General features: G+C 45.9%; 1 protein-coding gene across 2 annotated transcripts in view; it reads left to right on the top strand.

Annotated features, from left to right (window-relative positions):
• The window catches only part of NINJ2 (ninjurin 2), an 83,116-nt gene that overhangs the window by 45,629 nt on the left and 10,536 nt on the right, over positions 1–26,951 (top strand). For both annotated transcript variants that reach the window (XM_073621635.1, XM_073621636.1), the window contains exons 2-3: positions 20,518–20,755; positions 25,672–25,850. In XM_073621635.1, coding sequence (XP_073477736.1) covers positions 20,518–20,755; positions 25,672–25,838 — 405 coding nt within the window. In that variant the 3' untranslated portion in view covers positions 25,839–25,850. The remainder of the gene's footprint in view (positions 1–20,517; positions 20,756–25,671; positions 25,851–26,951) is intronic.

The raw sequence follows: 26,951 nt of genomic DNA on the forward strand, positions 1-26,951 counted from the left end.
TGGCTGTCTGTGTACCTATCCTGCTGGTCGGTGGTAGTCCCGCTACTGCTATAGCAACTGGTCTTTCAAAAAGAATGACACAATTCATGATGGGATCTCCAGTGTCTAGCTTTCCCCTGTAACTAACATACCAGGTCCAACACCACACACTTAATAATTTCCTCCTTCGACCCTGTTACCACTGAGGAAGTTGCCAAACCCCTTTTTCTGAGTCCCACCTCACCTCCTGTCCCCTGGACCCTATCCCCTTACAATTACTTCATTAGTTACTCTATCCTAAATTCTCAAACCTACCCATTTAACCTCTCCCTCTCCACCAAAACCTTTCCCTCCCCCGCTCATACATGCACTGGTTACCCCATATTTAAAACCCCCTTACTAGACCCCACTTGTTTGAATAACTTAAGACTCATCTTCCTGCTCCAGTTTGCCTCCAAGCCTCTTGAAGTTGCTCTCACAGTCACGCCCAGTCACGCCCTATGATGGACATAACACAGGGACTGGGCGTGACTGTGAGTGGAGCTAGCCGAACCTAGCCGAGTACACTCGGCTATGTATGTATATGGGCGGCGCTCAGCTCCGCTCACAGTCACGCCCAGTCTGGGCGGGACTACAAGAGGAGCCAAGAAGAGCCAAAAAGAGCCGGCTCTGTGTATCTCGGCGCCTGCGGCGCCATTTTCAAACTGCAGTGTCACTGACAAGTCACTGCAGTTTAACTGCAGCCTGGGAAAGGCTGCAGATGGACACTGACAAGGCTGCAAGGCTGCAGGTGGACACTGATAAGGCTGCAAATGTCACTGACAAGGCTGCAGATGAACAATGACAAGGCTGCAAGGCTGCAGGTGGACACTGATAAGGCTGCAAATGACACTGACAAGGCTGCAAATGACACTGGACAAGCATGCAGATGGACACTGACAAGGCTGCATTGATGGGCATTTAAATGTAAGTTTTTTTCCTTAAAAAGTTTTTTTTTCCTTAAAATTCCCTAAACATGTTCTCAGCATAAGGGCTGGCAGAAGACTGACCATGCTGGGATGGATGAGCTTTTATGCCTAGCATGGTCAGTTTGAAATAAGAAAGCAGGGGGACTGGCAGGATTACCAAGGGAATTTTGCACAAAGGAAGAAATACAAAGAGAACAGGATACTTTTAAACACAAGTACATGGCACAACATACACATATCAGGAATATGAAGTGTTGGGGTAACATACATTTTAATTTTGGATAGAGCAGGAAAGAGTTAGAGCTTCTGTCAGGTTTTCACTATCCGGACAGGAAGTGATGAAAAACCTCTCCAATGGGGACACAGGCAAAAACACATGAATAGTATAGTAGGGAATAGTTACATCCAAAATGACTAAAGGTTGAGATCATTTGATGCCACTGTTGCTGCCTACACACTGTTTATGTTTACCTCTCCCCTCTGGCCCTGAACTCACCAGACAGCGGTGGCAGCACATATTATTATACAGGATTCATATAGCACCAACAGTAAGGGCAGAGTACAATTACAATACAATTTGATACAGTAGAAATCAGAGGGCCCTGCTCATTAGAGCTTACAATCTAAGCATATGGCCATGTTCATGTACGCTGAACACTTGTAAACATTTACATGTGTTCAGCATAAAATGCAGTCAAACATGTTTTGGCTTGTACAGCTACACACTAGGAATCAAAACGGGGTTGTTTGAATGGGCCTATAGCATAAAATACTGCTGTGTACGTGTATAATATGGCTCTGAATGCAGCTTAATATAAACCCATATGAATGAGCCTTTATTGTTGTTTTTTCAACCTAAATCTGCTTTTGCTACTTTTAAACCTTGTAATTAAAGATTGCTTTAAGTTTATAAAGCAATCTACCCTGTTACATACATACAGTATGATTACATAATCGGACATTGGATGGTCTGTGGTGTGATGAGATTAAACATACCTCCAACTGTGTGGAAGAATGCCACAAGACAGAATATTTTATCAGTGCAGCATACAACATTATCTGTGAATTATTTGCACGGTGCATTTGGCGGTTTGTGGATTTCCCCAATGTAAAGGTGTGTCCCTGAGCGCTGCTCATAAACACACAGAGGAGGTGGGGTAGGCTGGCGCTGTACCTCATATGCTGGAAGGTAGACAACATGAGTCACAAGTGCAAACAATCATTATTTGGCTGCAATAAAATGCCAGGGCCGGCATGCTGGGTAACGCATTATACACAGATTTATAATTAACCCTAGGTCAGCAAAAGATTATAATTTGTTCCTTGATTTTCTCCTGACACCTCTTTCAACCTGCCTGTGTCTGGATATGGTTCTTTAGCACCCAAGATAAAAAAGCCAAACTACGCCCCCCACTTTATGAATTGTTAACTACTTCAACAACATAGGTTGGAGACCTTGCCCATTTTGCGTCCTCCCCTTCTGCTGAAGAGCCCAAAACGGCCATCTCTTCTGTTCACCCGAAAGAAGATCCTTCAAGGATATATGCAGCATGCAGCTCTCTATAATACTTTATAAATCAGCATAGGTTTCTTCAGCAGTGCATGTTGCAGGTCCTGTCCTTTTGGCGCCCTCTTCTGCTGAAGCACCCAAAGCACCTGACTTTTCTGCTTACCCAGAAAAACCAGACTATATTCTGCAAGGTGACAACATAATGGGATCTCCTGGGGCAAGCTCTCCGAGAACTAGCCTGTATGACCCTCCAAAGAAAGAATGGAGAGAGCCACATCTCTTTTGTTTTTCTCTTCTGTCTACTACCCCTTGGACCAGTCCTGCAACATGCTAAGACAAAATATCCAGCAGACGCCATGGTTGGAAACTGGATGGTACTCAAGAAGGATGTCAGGGCCCAGCTGCAGGCCTTTAAAAATTGTTTAAGATCCTTCTCCCAGAACACCGATAACATTATTGCCCTCAGACCTCTAGCTGAAGCTTGTTGCTTGTTGTAGGTTTCAGTGATACTGGGCAGGGTACCCTTGTCAAAGTGGAAGTCAATTGGCTGCCATTTTAAGGTTATTCTTGTTCTACCTAAGTCTTTGTGAACTCAACATTTTCAGCAGTAAGCTGTTTGAATTAATGTCAACCTAGCACCAGATATATTTTTTCATATTTTGTGCACCACGCTAAGTAATGCGTATGTATAACACTTCCAGGTATTTATGACCTCTCCCAGAGATCACGGTACTCACCCTAACAATGCCTTTATTTGCTTTTCTCTAAAGAAGGATGACCCCATCTTTGTTGAGTCAAAATTTAAGCTCATTGTCTACTTCCTGGACTGAGATGCTGGCAGGGAATGCCCTGGCTGCAGTTGATTGAGCGGCAGTGGGCGGTGTGGCAGCTTCCTTCCTTGTTCAGTGCACACCTAAGTTTTGGCCAAATCCAAGCTCATCTTACTTGTAATTCGCTGCAAAGTTACAATGTTGCAGTATAACCAGGGGTGGCAGACTGATGACATCAGTTCAGCCAAGGCAAAGCCATTGGATTGAAGGTTTAGGAAGAATTTTAATGACAAAAGGTGAACTTTTTTCTGAAAAATTATACTGTTGCTGTATATTGTGACATATCTGAAAATTGATTATGCAGATTTGTAAAGTTACTGACAGGTTCACTTTAACTACAGTTTTGCTTAAATTGTGTTGTTCTGAGCTTCATATCATGTGCAAAGTGAGGGTCAACTTATTGCAAGGAAGGTGGAAGCCAGCAGGGGTGGTTGGAACCTCTCATACTGGCCATGGCAGGAGTGCAGACCAAAAAGCTCAGTGCAGGGATGGTGGGAAATCCTCATAATAGGCACTGCAGGTGTGCAGACCCAGGAATCAGCAATGGGATGGTGGGAGCCCCTCATAATGGGCACAGCAGCTGAAATTTAGAAACGTAACAAGGAAACATTGTGGAAATCTTATCCAATTGGCACAGCAGGTGTGCAGATCCATGAACCTCATAATGGGCAGGATGGTGGTAACCCAACACAGTGGGCATAGCAGATGTGTAGACCTTGGTAATTAGTGAAGGATGGTGGGAACCCCTCATAATGGGCACGGCAGGTGTGCAAAGTGAGAAATTCAGAGCAGGGATGGTGTGAGCCCCTCATAATGGGCATAGCAGATGTGCAGACTTGGGAAATCAGAGCAGAAATGGTGGGAATCCCTCATAATGGCACAGCAGGTGTGCAGACCCAGGAACTCAGTGCAGGAATAATGGGAACTTCTTATATTGGGCACAGCAGGTGCTCAGAGTCAGGAACTCAGTGCAAGGATGGTGGGAGCCCCTTATAATGGACACAGCAGGTGTGCAGACCCAGGAACTTACTGCAGAAATCCCACAATCCCTGAGAGACAAAAGAAAAGGTCAGGTGGTTTACCTCTCTAGCATCAATCACACACTGGAATGTCACTTATGGGTGAGTTGACAATTAAACCCAGTACAGGTTCTGAGACACTCTTGAGTATCAATATTGTGCGACTGAATTTTGCAGCTTGCAGTTCAGTCTTTGCATGTATGACAGGCAGGTTGGAACTGCATGATTTTAGCCTGCCATCAGTTTGTGTGACTCAGCCATGACACAATGTCTGGGTAGTAGGGTGTGGGAGGGAGGTTGCCTGTGGCACTCAGTTCATTTGGCATTTATTGCCAATATTTTAGGCAGTCAGAAGGGATGGTCTGATCTGAAGCAACCTTTTGACCCTGAAAATTATTTGCTGTCATCCGGTATGACAGCATGTGGTCACATGGAAAGAGGCAGGAACACCAGCTTATATAATTCAGCAAAAATTAGTTTATGAAAGAATCAAATTTTCTTTTGTTGTGTCATAACAGTTGGTGTCAAAAGGTATAATAAATATATCTTTATAGATAATGTAACTTGTAAAATATGCTTGTAGGTTAATTGGATCCTGTCTAAATTGTCCCTAGTATGTATGAATGTGAGTTAGGGACCTTAGATTGTAAGCTCCTTGAGGGTAGGGACTGATGTGAATGTACAATGTATATGTAAAGCGCTGCGTAAATTGACGGCGCTATATAAGTACCTGAAATAAATAAATAAATACATACATAGTTGCCTTCCTAACAAAAGATTTATTCAGCCTAGACAGCACAGCCAGGTCCTTGACCTCACTTTTCTTTATTGCAGCTAAGCAATACAGTTTGGTCACCGACCCACCCCCAGCCTGCTGAACAAGAAAGTCATTGCTCTTCTCCATCTGCTAGTTTTTTACTTGTCAGTAGTCTATGAGTTAGAATGACAGCATTGACCATTGCTATAGAGCCTGATTGTCTCACATTGTTGCCCGCCCCCTCTTTGTCTGAGTGCTGATACCCATGGAGTTAAAGTAGAACCATAGCCAAAACTTTATTTTTTTTCAATTTGGATAGAAAAGAGTAGGGTTATAACCCCTGTAAGGTTTATTTTTGCCATATTTGTCCCATTGGGGAGATTTCACTTTCTGTCCTATAGCCAAACAAGAAGTGAGAGGAAATCCCTTCACAATAAGGGAATCTCTTGGGGACCCCCAGATCACTAGAGTGTCCAATTAGTGTCCCCATTGAAAGATTTCCCCTCAATTACTTTTCTGGGGATAACACAAAATTTGGGATTTTATTTTACTTTCATCTTCAATGATAACGGTAAACAGGACAAAAAGCGTGTGAATCTCCCTAATGGGGGCAAAAACAGAACTAAAAACTGACAGGTGTTCTAATCCATCTCCACTCTATCCAAAAAAAAAATGCCTTTAGTTTTACTTTAAGGGAATTTAAGTTAACAATCTTTAGCTACTTTTTTGGGAATGCGTAAATGGACAAAATTTTGGTATTTAAATGTGCCTGTAGCTTTAAGCCTAGGTTCACACTGACACTGGGAATTAAATTGTGCGAATACAGCTGAACTCGCACGATTTCATTCCCGCATGTCAGTCCCGACATCGGGGGGGATTTCAGAGACATCTGTGCGGGTTGCTGCAAGGATGTCTATACAAATTGCACCCCGACGTCGCCAAAAGTAGTACAGAAACTTTTGGGAGTCAGTGCGGGGTCTCACCGATTCAGACGGTGCCATTGCCGGCAATAGCCTCCGATTTGGCATGCAATTTGACATGTCAAATTGCATGCCAAATCGCTGCAATGTGAACCTGGGCTAAAACAAGAAAATAGAAATATTTCCATTAGGCTGAATAGGGGGAACTCAGGTTTGCGCTTTCATTTTAAAAATGTATTTCTGGAAAAAAAAAATTTCCCAAAAATGAACATTTCGATGGAAAGCAAGCTAACGTGATGGAGCTAAAAAATATGTTTAAATGCAGCTAGTGGAAGTATGTCAATTTGTCTTTACATTGGCCTCTGTCTTCCTCTGAACAATGGCACTTTGACTTGAATTGTGAAGGACAGCCTTATAACCAGGCGAAGTGGTTTAGAAGTGATGACTTTTTAATATACATCTGACAGTTCATGATCCATTCAGCGAATTAGAGTTGTCCTCTTGACCATGATGTAGTGCTGCTACTGCAGCTTCTATATACATTTGTATTTGAACTACTGTATGTATATCTGGTGTGTACACTTTAAAAGTTATTTTCCCCATCAAATATATTTTCCTTTTAAATTATACATAAATAATTATTGTGATTGGTTCTCATAATACTAATTGGTGGATTGTTTGCCACTACTGACCCCTAGTGGTAAGATGCATAACTGCAGTGTAATGGGATCATTAGTTACTATCCTAATGTATTTCCATAAGGCCTGAAATTTTGGGTCTTATTTAAAGGGGTTGTAAAGATAAAAAAATTTTCACCTTAATGCATTCTATGCATTAAGGTGAAAAAACTTTTGACAGTACCGCCGCCCCCAGCCCCCCCGTTTTACTTACCTGACGCCTCGAATCTTCGCTGCTCGTCCTCATTGCAGCTCAGCCTGGTCGCTGATTGGCTGCAGTGGATGGATTGAAAGCAGCGCAGCCATTGGCTCGCGCTGCTGTCAATCACATCCGATGACGCGGCGCGCCGGGGGGCGGGGCCGAGTGATACAGCGAGCGGCTATAGCCGCCGGCTGTATCACGGGAGCGTGCCCGCAAGCACTCACCACCATGCGAGGGAGCTCGCATTAAGGTGGTAAATGCTTGCGGGGAGGAGCTGAAACAGCCGCCGAGGGACCCCAGAAGACCAGGTTCGGGGCCACTCTGTGCAGAACGAGCTGCACAGTGAAGGTAAGTATGATATGTTTGTTATTTAAAAAAAAAAAAAAAATTACCTTTACAACCCCTTTAATTTAATTGTATTTGTCCAAAAGTTTTGAGAATGACGCAAATATTAAATTTTCACAAAGTCTGCTGCTTCAGTGTTTTTAGATCTTTTTTGTCAGATGTTACTATGGTATACTGAAGTATCATTACAAGCATTTCATAAGTGTCAAAGGCTTTTAGGCCTGGTTCACACCTATGCAGGTTGCAATTTGCATATTCCAGGTGCATTTTGCATTTTTCAATACACATTTTTGATCCATTGAAACCTATAGAACCAAAACCAGAAAAAAGTCCCTGGCCCGGTCCATAAAATGTACAGATGTGAACTACATCCATAGGAAACCATGTTAAATAGACTGTAGTGTATTTCTGCAAAACTGAAAACGCACTAAAAAATGCATAGGTGTGAACCAGGCCTAATTGACAATTACATTAAGTTTATCCAAAGAGTCAATATATGCAGTGTTGACCCTTCTTTTTCAAGACCACTGCAATTTGCCCTGGCATGCTGTCAGTCAACTTCTGGGCCACATCCTGACTGATGGCAGCCCATTCTTGCATTATCAATGCTTGGAGTTTGTCAGAATTTGTCACCCGCCTCTTGAAGATTGACCACAAGTTCTCAATGGGATTAAGGTCTGGGGAGTTTCCTGGCCATGGACCCAAAATGTCAATGTTTTGTTCCCCAAGCTACTTAGTTATCGCTTTTGCGTTATGGCAAGGTGCTCCATCATGCTGGAAAAGGCATTGTTCCTCACTAAACTGTTCTTGGATGGTTGGGAGAAGTTGCTCTCGGAGGATGTTTTTGTACCATTCTTGGCTGAGAAGCAACCCCACACATGAATGGTCTCAGGATGCTTTGCTGTTGGCATGACACAGGACTGATGGTAGCGCTCACCTTTTCTTCTCCGGACAAGGTTTTTTCCGGATGCCCCAAACAATCGAAAAGGGGATTCATCAGAGAGAATGACTTTACTCCAGTGTTCAGCAGTCCAATCCCTGTACCTTTTGCAGAATATCAGTCTGTCCCTGATGTTTTTCCTGGAGAGAAGTGGCTTCTTTGCTGCCCTTCTTTACACCAGGCCATCCTCCAAAAGTCTTCACCTCACCATGCATGCAGATGTACTTGCACCTGCCTGCTGCCATTCCTGAGCAAGCTCTGCACTGGTGGTACCCCGATTTTGCAGCTGAATCAACTGTAGGAGATGGTCCTGACGCTTGCTGGACTTTCTTGGGTGCCCTGAAGCCTTCCTCACAACAATTGAACCTCTCTCCTTAAAGTTCTTGATGATCTGATAAATGGTTGATTTAGGTGCAACCTTAGTCGCAGCAATATCCTTGTCTGTGAATTTCTTTTTCTGCAAAACAATGATGATTGCACATGTTCCCTTGCCTGTAACCATGGTTAACAGAGGAAGAACAATGGTTTCAAGCACCACCCTCCTTTTAAAGCTTCCAGTCTGTTATTCTAACTCAATTAGCATTACAGAGTAATTTCCAGCCTTGTCCTCATCAACACTGACACCTGTGTTAACAAGAGAATCACTGACATATTGTCAGCTGGTCCTTTTGTGGCAGGACTGAGATGCAGTGGAAATTTTTGTTGGGGGGGATTAAGTTCATTTTCATGGCAAAGAGGGACTTTGCAATTAATTGCAATTCATCTGATCACTCTTCATAACATTCTGGCGTATATGCAAATTGGCGTCCTAAAAACTGAGGCAGCAGACTTTGTGAAAATTAATATTTGTGTCATTTTCAAAACTTTTGGCCAGGGCTGTATTTAATTTTTGTTTGTTTGGATGTGTAGCAATAACTCTCGGTGGAGCTGCTGGTTTAAACGGGCTTGTTACCTTCACTCTGGACACCTCTGTTTCACCAGCACCGGGTCTAGGGTTCCGTTGAGTTTACTTCTGGACGATATAAGCACCAAACACTTGAGTAGATTTTTCCAATGCTTTAATAGAACGATTAAGGGAAGTAGCAGGAAAGAGGCAGCAGGAAAGCTGCAGGGAAGCTCAAATACCTTTCTGTTGTATTTCTTCAGAACATTCTTTGTAACTGAACACTTGTAATTGAATAGTCCCCCTTTCGTAGGATTCAATCTTTGCCCGCCTGGATAGACATCTCTCACTTGCCTAGCAGCCAGCACGTAGCACGAACAAAAGTCTCTGCCACAGACTTATCTGAAATAAAACCCATACGATCCTCTGCCACAGGATGTATTGGTTTGTGGTGAAAGTCAGGTACAGTACTTGAACCTTTAAGCCAACCCGGCAGTACTATACTGTAAGATTACTTCGGAATGCGTACTCCAACCGAGTCACCAGGCCCCTCTCCAGACCAGAACTCTGCATGATCCTTCCATGACGGGTCCTCCCCTGGGATCTTCCCGGTTGTCCAGCTTCTTTGCTCAGGAAAGACAGCTCAGGACCATTCCTCCACTGCTGTGGTAGGCCCCAGACAGGCTTCTGGGCCCACCCACACACCGCAGCGACGCGGGCCTCTGCCGCCTTGACGGTCCTACGCACGCAGGAGGTGCGCTTTTACAGCAGGGTCAGCGGGGAAGGAGGGGGGGGCGTGGTTGCGCTGCCGTGCACGTTTGGCATGCACGGCCCTGCAGTGCGCAGGCGCAAAGCGACCGTTTTTAAAAAGCCCAAGCCGCCAGAGCTCCTGTAAGTGATGGGACACAGAGCTGTTGGCAGTAAGCATTTCAGTGGATTGGATCCTGGCAAACCTAAGACACCTACTCGGCATCGGGTTGTGTAGTTTATAGCTAATATTTAGATTGTAATACCATAGCACAACAGTGATTGCACTTTACACTAGTACCTCTGCTTTGCTGCTTAGGACTATGTCTCCTTGTAAGAGGGCTTCTTGGGGAGGTAAAAAATGCACCAGAAAATCACCACCTACATTTAGGGGTTCTGGACATACCTGCAGGACACCATCCCCCCCTGCAAGACTGGAGGCAGCTTCACAGGATGAGTCTGTACCCCTGTCAGGTTTTGCAGCCTCTCCCAATGTTTCAGTCCCTGGTCCCTGTTTATGTCACAGAAGATGCTTTATTGGATGGTTTAGAAGGAAGGATTACTACTTTTGTCACAGCTTCCTTAAAAGATAGCAGAAAAGGGGGTAGATCCCCTTCCTCTGCTTTGGGTTCCCTATCGGATGAGCATTCTGATAATGAGGAAATATCCCTATCGGAGGATAGGGATCAGGTGCAGTTGGACGAATCAGGGGAAGAGGAGAAGCTCTCTTCTACCTCCCAGGCCCTCAAAGCACAGGTGCAATACTATACTGAGTTGATACATACCACTTACGGATTGCCCTCTGCTGAGGCTTCCATTTCCCCTGTTTCCTCCCTGGGATCCCGGAAATCCCCACAGGCTGCATACACCTTCCCAACTCATCCTTTATTGGATAAATTGTTATATGAGGACTGGGGTCACCCAGATAAACTATTTACTCCTCCTAAAAGGTTTTCTATGCTTTATCTGGTGGAGGAAAGTTTCACCAAGAAATGGGGAGTCCCAGCCATAGATGTGGCTGTTTCTTGTGTGAATAAGAGCCTGACCCATTCTGTGGACAATGCTTAAGGGTTTAAGGATCCAACTGACAAAAAGCTGGAAACTTTATTTAAAGCCTCTTTCTCTGTAGCGGGTGCTGTGGTCCAGCCTATGGTCGCAGCAACTGGCATGTGCCAGTTCCTCAAGGAACAAATGAAGCAGGTGCTTAGCCTCCTTTCCACTGAGGGGGCTGAGGTTTATGCAGACCTTCCTAAAGCATTGTGTTTTATGGTTGATGCCATTATGGTTTTTGCTCAGCAAGCATCTCGCCTCATTCTCCTGCTGGTACACATGCGCAGGGCCCTTTGGCTTAAACATTGGGCAGCTGAGGCTTCATGCAAAAAAATATTTTACTGGGTTCCCGTTTTTGTGGAGAACGCCTGTTTGGGGATGATCTGGACAAATATATCCAGAAGATTACCGGGGGTAAAACCACGTTGTTACCGGTCAAAAGGAAGAGTAAACATCCTTCATTTAGACGCTTTCTGTCCCCATCCCCTGGAGCCTCATCCTCCAGGCAGTGGCGACGGCCTCCCCAATCAAATACTAGGGGAAAGGTCCAAGGTTAAAGCCAAGGGCAAAAGAAACCTTGGGGTCCAAGGTCTGGTAAACAGAACCCCAAAGCCTCCCTATGAAGGGGCACCCCTGCTCGGCCGAGTGGGGGGAAGGCTGCTGCGATTTGCAGGCGCCTGGGGGGAAGAGATTCAGGACAGATGGGTAGCCTCCACGGTGTCTCTGGGCTACAATTTAGAGTTCCAGGAGCTTCCGCCATCTCGTTTCCTAACGTCAAGAGTCTCCAGGAATCCAGAAAAAAAAAAGGCCCTTACTTCTGGCCTTAGAACGTTTATTATCCCAAGGGGTAATTATAGAGATGGCCCCGGAAGAGCAAGGCTCAGGGTTCTGCTCAAACATCTTTACGGTTCCAAAACCAAACGGAGATGTCAGACCTATTCTGGATCTGAAAGACCTGAATCAGTTTCTAAACATTCGTCCTTTTCGCATGGAGTCTATCCACTCAGTAGTCTCTACCCTTCAGGGGGGAGAATTCCTGGCATCAATAGACATCAAAGATGCATATTTGCATGTGCCAATATTTCCCGCTCACCAAAGATTCCTAAGGTTTGCGTGGATCGGCGCCACTTTCAATTCGTGGCCCTTCCTTTTGGTCTTGCTACCGCTCCCCAAGTGTTCACAAAAGTTCTAGCCCCGCCCCTGGCAAATCTAAGGGCTCAGGGCATAACTGTGATAGCTTATCTGGACGATTTGCTACTCATAGAACAGTCCCTAACACACCTAAGCCACAATGTGCTCTGCACGGTAAAGTACTTGGAGTACCTAGGCTGGGTCCTCAATCTAAAAAAAATCCTCCTTGCAGCCCATAAAAAGGCTAGAGTATTTGGGCATGGTCATAGACACAGTCCAAAGCAGAGTGTTCTTACCCGGATCAAAGGCCAGGGCCATAAAAGATTTGGTCCGGGTAGTCTCTGCAAGGAGAAATCCCTCCATACGACTATGTATGAGACTATTGGGGAAAATGGTCGTCTCTTTCGAGGCTGTCCCTTACGCCCAGTTTCACTCGAGGCCTTTACAAAACAGCATCCTCTCTGCCTAGAACAAGAGGGTTCAAGCCTTGGATCTCCCAGTGTGCCTATCCCCAGGGGTGCGCCAGAGCCTCAATTGGTGGTTACTGACCAAGAATCTTCTAAAAGGAACGTCCTTTGTCCCAGTTACTTGGAAACTTGTAACCACAGATGCCAGCCTAATAAGCTGGGGGGCAGTTCTGGAAGAAGCATCCACCCAGGGAAGATGGTCCAGATCCGAAAGGCTCTTGCCCATCAACATTCTGGAAATTCAGGCAATTCTAGCCCTCAAGGTCTGGACTTCCAGACTACATGGTCATCCTGTCCGGATACAGTCCGACAATGCCACGGCTGTGGCTTATATCAATCACCAAGGAGGCACCAGGAGCCTGGATGCCCAAAAGGAGGTGAATCACATTTTTCTCTGGGCAGAAAGGCATATTCCTTGCCTGTCTGCGGTCTTTATTCCAGGGGTAGAAAATTGGCAGGCAGATTTTCTAAGCCTCCAGCAGTTGTGTCCAGGAGAATGGTCTCTACGCCCCGACATATTTCAGACCATATGTCAAAATTGGGGTACCCTGGATGTAGACCTGTTTGCGTCCAGCTTCAACAGAAAGCTGGACAGCTTTGTGTCAAGAACAAAGGATCTGCTAGAACAAGGGTCAAATGCCTTAACAATTCCATGGGATCGGTACTCTCTGATCTGTGCCTTCCCTCCGCGGTTCCTTCGAAGGGTCAAAAGGGAAGCAAAGTTGGTCATTCTGGTGGCCCTGACTTGGCCCAGATGACCTTGGTATGCAGAGATCATAAAAATGGCAGTGGGGAGACCTTGGGTTCTTCCTCTACGTCCAGATCTACTCTCACAAGGTAAATTCCATCTTGCCTTACGAAGTCTGAATTTGACGGTTTGGCTGCTGAGACCCACATTCTAAAAAGCCGTGGGCTCTCGGAATCAGTCCTTTCCACTCTGGTTAATGCTAGGAAGCCAGCCTCCAGGCTCATCTACTACAGAATCTGGAAGGCATATGTTTCCTGGTGTGAACCCAGGGGGTGGCATCCTAGAAAGTATGCCATTAGCAGGATTCTTGCCTTTCTTCATATAGGCATTGAAATGGGGCTGGCTTTGAGCACTATCAAGGTCCAGATCTCGGCTTTATCAGTATTCTTGCCTCGCATTCCCTGGTCTGGGCCTTTGTTCAGGGGGCACTGCGCTTGAATCCGCCAGTCAAAACTCCTGTATGCCCATGGGATCTGAATTTGGTTTTGTCCGTTTTGCAAGGACAACCCTTTGAACCATTGCACCATGCTTCTTTAGTTCTTGTGACAAAGAAACTGGTCTTTTTGGTAGCCATTTCCTTGGCTAGAAGGGTATCAGAATTAGCGGCTCTTTCTTGTAAAGAGCCATATTTGATTATTCACAAAGACAGGGTGGTGTTGCATCCTCACCCGACTTTCTTACCTAAGGTAGTTTCAGGATTCCATCTGAATCAAGATGTGGTCCTACCGTCCTTTTTTCCAGATCCGCAGCAGGGGCGGATCCAGGGGGGGGGCAACAGGGCAATTGCCCCCCCCCCCCGAAATAATAGCACTGTCTGAAATTGTCTCCTGCCGCTGCCGGCCCGAGTCTCTCTCTCACATGTGCCGATCAGCGGCGCTGAGAGAGAGACTCGCGTCTATGTATGTAGTACAGGCGGCGGCGGTCACTCACACTGAAGGTGGATACATACCAGGAGGAGGTGGGTGGAGCCTCTTCCCTGCACTCGTTGCTAGACGCCAGGCACCCCAGGCGTTAGCAACGAGTGACGTCAGTGAGTGAGTCACCGTCATGTCGGAGCGGAGTTCGGACTCCAGTCTCAGCCTTCGCCGCGGCTGACAGTGCGGGCAGCCCTGTAGGTGACAGTGCGGGCGGCTCCACCATGGCTGACAGTGCGGGCGGCTCGGTCAGTGAGTGAGTCGGGTGAGGGGGGGGTAGCTGGGCGGCTCCATATGACTGTGAGTGGTCTGCTGGCCAATCAGGGAGCCGGCGGGCACAGGAGCAGAGAGATGACATCTCTCACCACCCTGAGCCCGCCCTGCATCCCTGCAGTTCCACCCTCACTGTGAAGGCAGCTGTGGGCAGCAGAGAGATTACATCATCTCTCTGCTGCCTGACTCCGGGACATAGCAAGAGACCACCTTAGCAGGAAAGTGTGACACGGCAGGTGACAATCCGCATCTGGTGGCAGGAGACGTGGCAAGTGACAATCCACAACGTGTGGCAGGAGACGTGGCAAGTGACAATTCACAACGTGTGGCAGGAGACGTGGCAAGTGACAATTCACAACGTGTGGCAGGAGACGTGGCAAGTGACAATCCACAACGTGTGGCAGGTGACGTGGCAAGTGACAATCCACAACGTGTGGCAGGAGACATGGCAAGTGACAATACACAACGTGTGGCAGGTGACGTGGCAAGGGACAATCCACAATGTGTGGCAGGAGACGTGGCAAGTGACAATTCACAACGTGTGGCAGGTGACGTTGCAAGTGACAATCCACAACGTGTGGCAGGTGACGTGGCAAGTGACAATCCACAACGTGTGGCAGGAGACATGGCAAGTGACAATACACAACGTGTGGCAGGTGACGTGGCAAGGGACAATTCACAATGTGTGGCAGGAGACGTGGCAAGTGACAATTCACAACTTGTGGCAGGTGATGCGGCAAGTGACAATCCGCATCTGGTGACAGGTGACGTTGGAAGTGACAATCCGCATTTGGTGGCAGGTGACGTTGGAAGTGACAATCCGCATTTGGTGGCAGGCGACGTGGAAAGTGACACACTCAGGGCTCTCACTGATTCTGCATTATGGTGAGTTGAACTATTTAATTTTATATTACAATGTAAGAATAGAAATAATGCGCTTCAATCATCCTGACACTATAATAACCATGGCGCCGTGATGATTGAAGTGCCAACACCAGCTGTTTCCCCGATAAATTGCCCGCAAAAAAAAAAAAGGTATTTTCTGGCAGTGCCCCTCCCGAGATTAGACTCTGGATCCGCCCCTGATCCGCAGTCCACAGAAGAGGAGTTGTTACACTCTCTAGATGTTGTAAGAGCAGTCAGTATCTATCTGCAGGCAGCCACTCAGATACGAAAGACTGATTGTCTGTTTATTCTAAGAAGGCCCCAGAGAGGGCCAGGCAGCGTCGAAATCCACCATTTCTAGATGGATTTGGCAAGTTATTATTCAGGCCTATGGTATAAGAAAAAGATTCTTTCTTTTCCGGTTAAGGCACACTCAACTAGAGCAGTTAGTGCTTCATGGGCAGTGCATCACCAGGCCTCCATGGCTCAGATCTGCAAGTCTGTAACTTGGTCTTCAGTCCATACATTCACTAGATTCTATCAAATTCTATCAGGTGGATGTAAGAGGGCATGAGGATGCCGCCTTCGGGCCCAGTGTGCTGCAGGCAGCAGTATAGATCCTCTTGTCTGTTGGCGGTCTATGTATTTTCTGATCTGTGTCTCCCTCCCCTCAATTTGGGCATTGCTTTAGGACATCCCACTAAGTAATTACCAAGCCTCTGTGTCCCGTGATGTATGAACAAGAAAATGGGATTTTTAAATACAGCTTACCTGTAAAATCCTTTTCTTGGGAATATATCACGGGACACAGAGCTCCCGCCCCTCTTTGGGATTATACGTGGGATACTTATTGCTTTGCTACAAAACTGATGTACTCTCCATATGGGAGGGGTTACATAGGGGAGGAACTCACTTTGTAATTAGGGTTACCAGTGTCCAATCACCTGAAGGTACTATCTAACCCACTAAGTAATTACCAAGCCTCTGTGTCCCGTGATATATGCCCAAGAAAAGGATTTTACAGGTAAGCTGTATTTAAAAATCCCATTTTTTTCTTAGAGTAGGTAAATAGTTTGGCTTGGCTGGCAGTCAAGCCTGTGTTTTTCTGGGTCAGGGTTTGAGTGACTCAGGGAGGGCTAGATGACTCACAGGCAGCATCTCTGACACCTCCCCCTACTTCTGGAACTTGCTGGAAACTTCAAGAAGAATAGATGTGGAGGTCAGGTGGAGCTGCTTGGAATATTTTGAGGGCCCTGACCAATCCCCAACAGATGGGTTGGCAGGGGGGCAGGCCCCCCAAATACTCAGAGTGAGTGGAGTTCGGGTGGAAGCTGGAGATGGAGTTTTAGGCTGTTGGTGGCCCTTATAGGGTAACCCCCTAATCGGGGGGGGGGGGTGACCTGGGGCCTGGGCTCTGGTGCGGAAGGGACCCTCTTTAAGACACCCAGAGGTGTCCTGACCAGAGGCATGGGAGAAGGACAGCAGGAGAACACTGCTGGCAAAATCTCCAGGGAGGAAGACAGCCAGGTGGGCTGGTGATTGATACAGTCAGAGAGGACTGCCAGAGAGCAGTCTGGGTTGGATGCAGAGTCAGTCTGGGAGGACTGTGGAGTAGTATCCAGGAGGGCTGGAGAAAGGGGCAGCTGCAGCCAGGTGGGCTGGCAGTGCCTGAAGAGGTGGTGCTGGGACTAGTAGCCACAAGAGGAAAACAGGTGGGCACTAGGAGTTTGCTACACAAACAAGGCATCCACGGTCCATGCCTATATTGAGCACTTGCTTTTTATCTGACTGAGCCTTTGTCAGATCATCCAAATAGTGGCAGCTGGTCCTGGGAGTTGTAGTTCTGAAATCAAGCTGTGTGCAGGAGGCAGAGGAGAAGTATGTGTGTGTGTGTCTATATATATATATATACACACACATACAGTAGCACACAAAAGTGAGTACACCCCTAAGTGAAAATGTCCAAATTGGGCCCAAAGTGTCAATATTTTATGTGGCCACCATTATTTTCCAGAACTGCCTTAACCCTCTTTAGCATGGAGTTCACCAGAGCCTCACAGGTTGCCACTGGAGTCCTCTTCCACTCCTCCATGACGACATCATGGAGCTGGTGGATGTTAGAGACCTTGCGCTCTTCCACCTTCCATTTGAGGATGCCCCACAGAAGCTCAATAGGGTTTAGGTCTGGAGACATTCTTGGCCAGTCCATCATCTTTACTCTCAGCTTCTTTAGCAAGGCAGTGGTCATCTTGGAGGTGTGTTTGGGGTCGTTACCATGTTGGAATACTGCCCTGCAGCCCTGTCTCCGAAGGGAGGGGATCATGCTCTGCTTCAGTATGTCACAGTACATGTTGGCATTCATGGTTCCCTCAATGAACTGTAGCTCCCCAGTGCCGGCAGCACTCATGCAGCCCCAGACCATGACACTCCCACCACCATGCTTGACTGTAGGCAAGACACACTTGTCTTTGTCTTTGTACTCCTCACCTGGTTGCCGCCACACACACTTGACACCATCTGAACCAAATAAGTTTATCTTGGTCTCATCAGACCACAGGACATGGTTCCAGTAATCCATGTCCTTAGTGAACTTCCACTGACCAGTATGAGAGAGTGAAAGCGATAACACCAAATTTAACACACCTACTCCCCATTCACACCTGAGACCTTGTAATATTAACGAGTCATATGACACTGGGGAGGGAAAGTGGCTACTTGGGCCTAATTTGAACATTTCCACTTAGGGGTGTACTCACTTTTGTTGCCAGTGGTTTAGACCTTAATGGCTGTGTGTTGAGTTATTTTGAGGGGACAGCAAATTTACACTGTTATACAAGCTGTACTCTCAATACTTTACGTTGTAGTAAAGTGTAATTTCTTCAGTGTTGTCACATGAAAAGATAGAATAAAATATTTACAAAAATGTGAGGGGTTTACTCACTTTTGTGAGATACTCGTGTGTGTGTGTGTGTATATATATATATATATATATATAATTGTGTCCCTTAAGAGTTCAATTGCTTTGATCAAGTATAATATCCATATCCCCTCAATAAAACATAAAACAAAGCCCTGGACTGTTCTTCTGACTCAAGTGTGCTGTGAAGATGCGGTGTGCTTGGCTGTGCAGGGTGGGGGATCCCTTTACACTTATGCCGGGTACACACGGCCGGACTTGCCAACGGGCTAAACTCCATCTGCATTTCCGACGGAAAGATTTAGAACTTGTTCTATATCTGAGTCCGTCGGAAATGCCGACAGAAAAAGTCAGATGGGGCATACACACGGTCGGAATGTCCGACCGAAAGCTCCCATTGGACTTTTTCTGTCGGGAAGTCCGGCCGTGTGTACACTGCATAACGGCTCCTTAGAGTCGGAGTGGAAATACCATCAAATGACGAGTTTTTTCAATAAAATAAAGCCCCTAATAAGATCCATGAATTCACTCACTGCGTTTGAAAGGCAATGTGTACAAATGCCAGAATCTAGACATATGTTATCACAGATGTATAGAGTGATTCTTAGTGGGCAGGAAGAGACAACCCCATATTTCGTAAGGGAATGGGAGAGGGAATTGGATCAGGTATGGACAAATAAACAAATTAAAAGAACAATTTTATTAACGTTTACCACATCCATAAGCTCCAAGGTGCAAGAAATGGCATATAAGTTTTTGGCAAGGTGGTATAGGACTCCAGTTAAATTAGCACAAATCTTCCCAACAACAAGTGATAGGTGCTGGAGAGGTTGTGGACAGAGGGGTACCTCTCTCCATTTGTGGTGGACATGCCCAATAATCAAGTTATTTTGGGAATCAGTGGCCCCATGGATCAAGAGACTGACAGATGATCCCCTGGAGTTTAAGCCTTTACAGTACCTATTTCATGGGAAGCCGGGACCCATCAAAAGCTTTAGGGAAAGTATAACTCCGCATTTATTAAATGCAGCGAAGAAACTCATTCCGAAGTACTGGAGGCAAGCTCGGGGTCCTACAGTAACAGAATGGAGAAATGAAGTTAACTTAATAAGGGAAGCGGAGAGGTGAGTCCATGTAGTGAAGGACCAAAAAGGAAAATTTGAAAAGACATGGGCGAGATGGGAACAGTGTGCTAAGGAGATAGTAGATGAGCGAATCACTATTCAGTAGGGGAGGAAGGATATGGTACAGTCATTAGGAATATGCATAAAAAAAGAGATTGACCTGGGAAAGAAATATTATATATTGACATATTTTTTCCTATGCTGATCCTGCGCAAGGAGGGTGGGGGGTGGTGGCGGTGGTGGGGGGGGTTTTCTTTCTTTTTTCTTTTTCTCCTTACCCACTCCATCTCCACACTGGGCAAGTGGGCCATAATAATACATGAGTGTGAGGTGGGGAGAAACACCCTATTTTTTTTTTTTGACACTGGCTAACAAAGCCCTATGCACCATTTCATAATTGAATAATCAATATTTAAATTTTTTCTCACAGGGATTTCGGTTGAGGTAAATTAAAATATACAATAACACGAGTGTACAATTTTATTTTTTTTTCTTCACATGGGTAATTAAGACCACTTGCACTATTTAATAATTAATTGTAATATATGAACACAATAAATTAAAGGAAGGAGGTAATTTTATTTTGTTTTGCACCTAAAGTGAGGAAGGGATAGATCACTGATTAGTATTGAGGGTTGAGGAAGGGATAGATCACTGATTAGTATTGAGAATGGAGGGAAAGGCAGGTGGAGGTGGTGGTGGAGGTGGTGGTGGTGGTGGTGGTGGTGGTGGGGGGGGGGGGAGATTACTAAGGAAAGGGGAAGGGAAAGGAAGGGGGGACATTTCTTGTTTCTGTGGGTTTTTTTTCTTTCATTTTCTATGTTTAGGATTGATGGGACAGGTGGGGGTAACTGTGGAATGATGTAATGTAATGGTGTAGTTTGTGCTTGTGGTTTTTTGGGTGGACTGTAGGGGTATAGTGTGTTGTATAATTGTTATATTTATATAAATGAAATAAAATTTTGATTATAAAAAAAAAAGACAATGGGTGAGTTTTGCTTGGATATTAAAAATGAATGAAATAGCATTTTTAATTTGTTGTGCTCAGATACATGCCCAATACACCACAACAATGCAAAGATGTAGAGGAAAAAAAGGGGCAGGTGAGCTGAAATGTGTGTTAACCTGTGACATAACACACTGTGAAGGTATGAAACCGGCCTTAAATACTGCAGCTGCAGTATTTACTGAATAGATTCAGTAGTTATTGACACAGTGACTTGTTTTACAGGCAGGTGGTAATTCAGCAGAGCGGCAGAGTGGATCACCCATCAATCTTAATCATTATGCCACCAAGAAGAGTATTGCTGAAAGCATGCTGGACGTGGCGCTCTTTATGGCGAATGCAACTCAACTGAAGGCCGTTCTCGAGCAGGGGCCAAGCTTTACCTACTATGTCACGCTCATCACCCTCATCAGTCTGTCCCTGGCTTTACAGCTGGTCATCGGAATCCTTCTCATTATTATCGGTAAGAGATTGGAGGGGTTACTTGGGGAGCATGGTAGTTAAAGACCAACTTTTTTTTTAGGATAGCACAGGGGAGGGTCAGAGCCTCTTCCAGGTTTTTATTGCCGAGTTATCATTCAAGAGATTCCCCCTCACATCCACTCTGCATGGAATTTACACGAATGCTTGCGTGAATTTCCTCCAGGTACTTCCTGTCCAGGTTACAGGGGGTCAGCTGTACAGGAAGTGATGGAAACTCTATCCAGTGGGGACAGACAACAAAAACATTCTCTAGTACAGTGGTTAAAGGATACAGTGCATCCTGAAAGTATTCACAGCGCTTCACTTTTTCCACATTTTGTTATGTTCATTATATTCCTCAAAATTCTACAAAAAATACCCCATAATGACAACGTGAAAGAAGTTTGTTTAAAATCTTTGCAAATTGACGTAGCACCCTTATGTTTAGGCAGGGTTGCGCCTAAATTTACCTGCCAGGTGTATTTGCCTTGGCCAGTTGTGAGGGATCAATTGATTTCACCCTAAGTCTGGAATTGCTGCACTTCTCTCTTCTGTCGCTAGATGGCCGGGTACCTGGTGACATTAGATAAGACAAGGGCATTGCAGGGACAGATTAGGAATGGATAGGGTCTCTCAGCCAATGGGCAGGGATTTTCTTGGGTCCCTTGGCCAGCTGGAAGAGCCTATTTATTTGGGTGGAGTCAGGTGATCGGGGTTCTGTGCCACCTAGACGGCTGTCTGGGTGGACATGTGTTGTATTACCCGGGCTGCTAGGCCAGAGTTTGGGCCTATCCTGGGCACATCTGGCTGCTAGGCTGTCTAAGGGCCTATCCAGAAGCAAGAAAGCAGTGTAGGGTTGGGATTGCGGCTTGCAGTCCAACCAGAAGTGACGGTTCTGCCGACTGGATTACCTGTCGTGTTCGGAGGTAGAGGGGAAGCTGTCGTCACTAAGGGATCATCCACCTTGTTACCAGGGACCACAGTGAGTAGCTGAAGCAAGTACCGGAGCAGTATTCTCACCATCCAGGAACGGTGAAGAATTGGGAAACTTCAGCAGGTGTCAAGCCAGGGACCCCGCCAGTGGAGCAGCCTTGTGTGCCAAGCCCGGGACCGAGCAGGCCAGTGGGGTGAAGCTTGAGAAGTATCTGGAGTGCCAAACTAGGCGACTCAGTGTGAGAATAGTGAATATTCATTTGATATTCTAACATACCTGGGTGGGCTCCGAGCACAATGCCCTGCGCCTGGAGTCCACCCTATTTTAGAGCCTCTGGCTCTAATTGGTGCTTCAAAAAAAAACACCCTTGCCACTGTAATTCATGCGCCTGGCATTCTGAAAGGGGGCGGACCCATAGATAGGGGGTGGCGGTCGATAGGGGCCTCCCCTGATTGTAAACCCTTACATATGCCCAGTAAGTAACTGGCCACCTACGTAAGTGTACCTGTCTAGCTGCAGTCTTCTTTTATCTACATTCTATTCAAAGTGCTGAATTTTAAAGCTTGTCTGAGAGTTCAGAAAAAAAGGGGCGGAGAGCTGAAATTATACACTGAAGAGCTCATTGTAGAGAGTTCTGAGAGCTGATTGGAGGGGAGAGACACACGCCCTTCACACAGCTCACAGGAACCAAGCTGAGGCTGTTATGCTGCTGGAGATCCCTCCTCTGCCACCACCTTTCTCTTGGTGTCAGGAAAACTTGTCAGAAGTGACTCATGATGATAGCAGGGGTACGAAGCAGCAGACAGAAATTACATTAAGTGCTCTGGATTGAGAAAAGTATACACATAGAGGGTTATGCTTTGTTCATATTTCATGTCTGAGATTTACAACCACTTTAACTTCATCCTTCCATTCAGTCTTGCACAATTGTACAGGTTCCTCTCCTGTACTGAAATAGCTTACATTGATTTTACTGCACACTATGAGCTTCTCACAATGTGCTTTGGAAGCTGCAGAAAATCACATAGAGCCCACCTCTGGCTGGAGGACATCCAGCATCATCTAGCTTTTTTCTCCACAGCCTGTCTCATTTCATTCACTGAATTTCAGTTCTTTCAATCATGGGGGCTCAGCATCACATATGGATGTTGCCTTGAGCAGTCTGCATGCAAATACTGCCTGTCTAAGAACAGCCACTCCTGCAGACTGACATCCACTCATCAATGTATGTTGATATTTGCATAACCCCTCCCAAGATCCAGCCCACTGCTATCATTAGGATCAGTGGGGGCTGGTGCTCTATTTTTTTTGGGGGGGGGGGGCAAACAAACCGACCCCCCCCCTGTTCGTTCAGTCGGTCGGTCAAACCCCCCCATCGTTGCTCGGACTGTCAAATCCCACCCCCCCATTGGTCGGTCGATCGGCAAACATACCCCTCCATCGCTTGCCTGTCCACCCATCAGCCCCGCACCTACCCCATCCAGATCGGAGGCAGCTTTGGCGGCTTCCACCTGTCTCCTCCTCGGCGCCTCCCCCCCCGCTCCCGGCTAGTACGGTCGCTGTTCCTCTTGGCCAATTGGGTCTTAAGACCCATTTCCTGATTGGCTGGGAGGAGAAGCAGAAAGACAATAACGAATATTAATTCACTATTGTCACACAACTGGTTGGGCTCAGGGCGCAGTGCTCTGCGCTCTGAGCCCACCCTTTTTGGAAGCTAGTTAGAGCCTCAGGCTCTAACCACGCGCTTAACCAGTTGCCAACTGCCGCACGCCGATATACGTCGGCACAATGGCAGCGGTGGGCAAATGGGCTTACCTGTACATCCCCTTTAAGAGCCGGGTATAGCAGGCGCGCGCCCGCCGCGTACAGCGTGACCGTGCCCGCGGGTCCGGCGGACTCTATGTCCGCCGGTCTCCCAGCGATCATGTCATGGAGCCTCAGAACGGGGAACTGCCTATGTAAACAAGGCACTTCCCCATTCTGGCTTGTGTCATGACAGAGATCACTGCTCTCTGTCATCGAGAGCAGTGATCGCTGTCATGTGACTAGTAGCCCATCTCCCCACAGTTAGAATCACTCCCTAGGACACACTTAACCCCTTCATCGCCCCCTAGTGGTTAACCCCTTCACTGCCAGTGTCATTTACACAGTAATCAATGCATTTTTATAGCACTGATCGCTGTATAAATGACAATGGTCCCAAAACAGTGTAAAAAATGTCCGATGTGTCCGCCATAATGTCGCAGCCCCAATAAAAATTGCAGATCGCCGCCATTACTAATAAAAAAAAAAAAAAATAATAAAATAATAAAAATGCCATAAAACTTTTTTTTTTACCAAAAATATGTAGAAGAATACATATTGGCCTAAACTGAGGGATATTTATTATAGCAAAAAGTAAAAAAGAATGCGTTTTTTTTTCAAAATTGTCGCTCTTTTTTTGTTTATAGCGCAAAAAATAAAAACCACAGAGGTGATCAAATACCACCAAAAGAAAGCTCTATTTGTGGGGAAAATAGGACGTCAATTTTGTTTGGGTGCAACGTCGCATGACTGAGCAATTGTCAGTTAAAGCGACGCAGTGCCAAATCGCAAAAATTGCTCTGGTCAGGAAGGGGGTAAAGTCTTCCGGAGCTAAAGCAGTTAATTTTTTTTTTTTTTTTAAAACCCCCATTGAAATCCATGCATCCAGCTCCCTGCATGTAGATTAGGGGCCAGGTGCATGGATTAGGGAGGGCAGCACCCCTGCACCCCATATGGATGGGCCACCACTGATTAGGATTGAGGGCTATTGAAAGGCATATCTAGGCAGGGTACCCCTCTCACCAGCTCTGATCTGCCTGCATTGCAGAAGCAGATGCCAAAAAAAAAAAAAAAAATTGGGGTCCTGGGTCTTCTTGCCACCAGAGACACTCAATGTATTGAATTTTTATGTTCTCTCTGTGTGTGAGTTTCCTCCAGGTGTTGGGTTCAGTGTCATCCTGTCAATATGAGTGGTTCAGTGAGTGAGTTGATATGATTGGTTCAGTATTCTCTGTAAAGCAATATATTTGTAGAATAAACACTGCATTAAAGCAGAACTCCAGTCAAGTGGATATATTCATAACACTATTACACATATGGGGACTGCCAATGAATATGTAATTATGATCCTTGCTCAGGCACTTATAGGGTGACACTGCTCTGTCCCTGTGCTCCTGCATTGTTCTCCTGTCACACAGGCTTTTGATACCAACTACAAGTGGCTATTTCAACACACAATATGTAGGCATGGTTCACTGTTATCAGGAAACTCGGCAGAGAAATACAATGTAGCTATCACTGGTAAGCAGGTAGACATAAAGTGGCTACAAAGAGGCTGCAGGAGATTAGCAACACTGACATGTAAGGATAAAACAGTGAAATAAAACAGTGTTTTGTTGAGAAAAAAAATGGCTTCATGTACCTTGCTGCTGGTAAACGGACGTTTTAGGAGCAGTTGGGCGTTTTTTTTTTTAGCTGCCCCTGAACTCTCCTCTGTTATCTTATAAGTACATGTACACAGGGTCATTTATAGTCATTTCCAGGCAGTTGAGTTTAGAAGCATTTTTTGGAAAGCAAAAAAATGTGTTCAGGACGGATGTTCAGAGGCATTTGAAAATGCCAAATGCCTGTAACAGCTTGTAAACACGGTAACTTGCGTTTAGCCGCGTTTCATTAACAGGCCTTTTTAATGGGGTAAATTTTTGATTGTTTTAGAAAACAAAAAACGCTTGCAAACGCATCTGAACACGGCATACAAATGCGATAAAACAGAGGTTTTTAAACATTGGTTACTATCTGTCAAGTTAAATAATTCAGGAGAGGTTTTAAAACATCCTGTGTACATTAAGCCTAATTGTTCATGATACACTTAATGTCATTCAATGAAGATTTAGATGTACTCAGATGTAATCTTACAAGCTTTATTTGCCTGTTTCCATTGTGTCTGTTCCCCTCTCCAGCTCGGAAGAACCTGAATGATGTTTCCAAGCATCTGGGTCTGGATATGCTGAACAATGTCGCAACCGCACTTGTGTTTATCACCGTTCTTTTAAACATTTTTATCACAGCATTCGGGGTGCAAAAGATGGGCTTGTACCCCTCCAGGGGGCCGCGTGAGGTGCAATGAGGGATCAAACAGGTATGCAGCAGGGAGAAGAGTACGTCACAGAGGCAGCTGTTTAGGTCACCAGCTAAGGAAGGGTCTCAGTACTCACCTTACATAACACAGGTTAGGTTTTGTGGTGTCAGTTGTAGGAGTTTTGGGCCAGGGTCTGTATTCCCTTCAGTTTTAGTAACCCCCTGCAGCTTTAAAGCTGAACTCCATCCTTCCCTTAGGCCTATTTCACACTTGTGCAACTTGTCCTGTGACTTGGGACTGCAAAGTCGCATGGCAAGTCACATCCCATGATTTCCAGTGAGTACAGTTCATATCTGTGCGACTTCAAAGTAGTCCCTGCACTACTTTGGTCCGACTTTGATACTTTGATGCGACTTGAGGTCCATAGACCTCAAGATTACACAGACATTGCTTCAAGTTGCAGCAAAGTCGCAATGCTTTCAGATCGTACAAGTTTGAGAAAGGGGCCTCAAAGTCATTGTACATTCTATCTTTTTTTAATAACAAACAGGTTTATCCTTACCTTATCTGTGCAATGGAATAGCACAGAGCAGCCCCGATCCTCCCCTTCTTGGGGCCCCTGCCAGCACTTCTGGCTCCTCCTCTTCTCGGTGTGTTACCATAGGAAGCCACTCCCAATTGTGGCACACCTGCGGGCTCTATCCTGAGCCGTGCGGTCTTCATCCATAGACACAGACCACGTGGCTCAGCCCTGCTCCCGCTGCCTGTGAGAGTGGGGAGAGTATGGGGGGGGGGGGGTGAGGGGGCATAATGCTACCTAAACATTTTTTACCTTAATGCATTAGGGTACAATATGTTCAGGCCTTAGAACTACTTTAAATTTTGACAGTAGTGCAGACTTCTCTCCTTAACCAAAATAGCTTACTCTGTTTTCACTGTACACTGTTAGCTTCTCACAATGTGTATTAGAAGCCACAGCAAGGCAGATAGAGACCACCTAGCTCTTTCCATCCTAGTCTGACTGTCCCTCGCTCATCCCCTTCATTGATTGGCTTAGAGTTCTTTCAGGGAGGTTCAGTATCACATGTGGGCATTACATTTTAAGTCCGTGGTGGTGCAAAGCCTAGAACGAAAAAATCCATAATCTTAAGCCTAAAAAGT

This window comes from Aquarana catesbeiana, linkage group LG03, assembly GCF_042186555.1.
Source record: "Aquarana catesbeiana isolate 2022-GZ linkage group LG03, ASM4218655v1, whole genome shotgun sequence".
In the NCBI taxonomy this organism is placed as follows: Eukaryota; Metazoa; Chordata; class Amphibia; order Anura; family Ranidae; genus Aquarana; species Aquarana catesbeiana.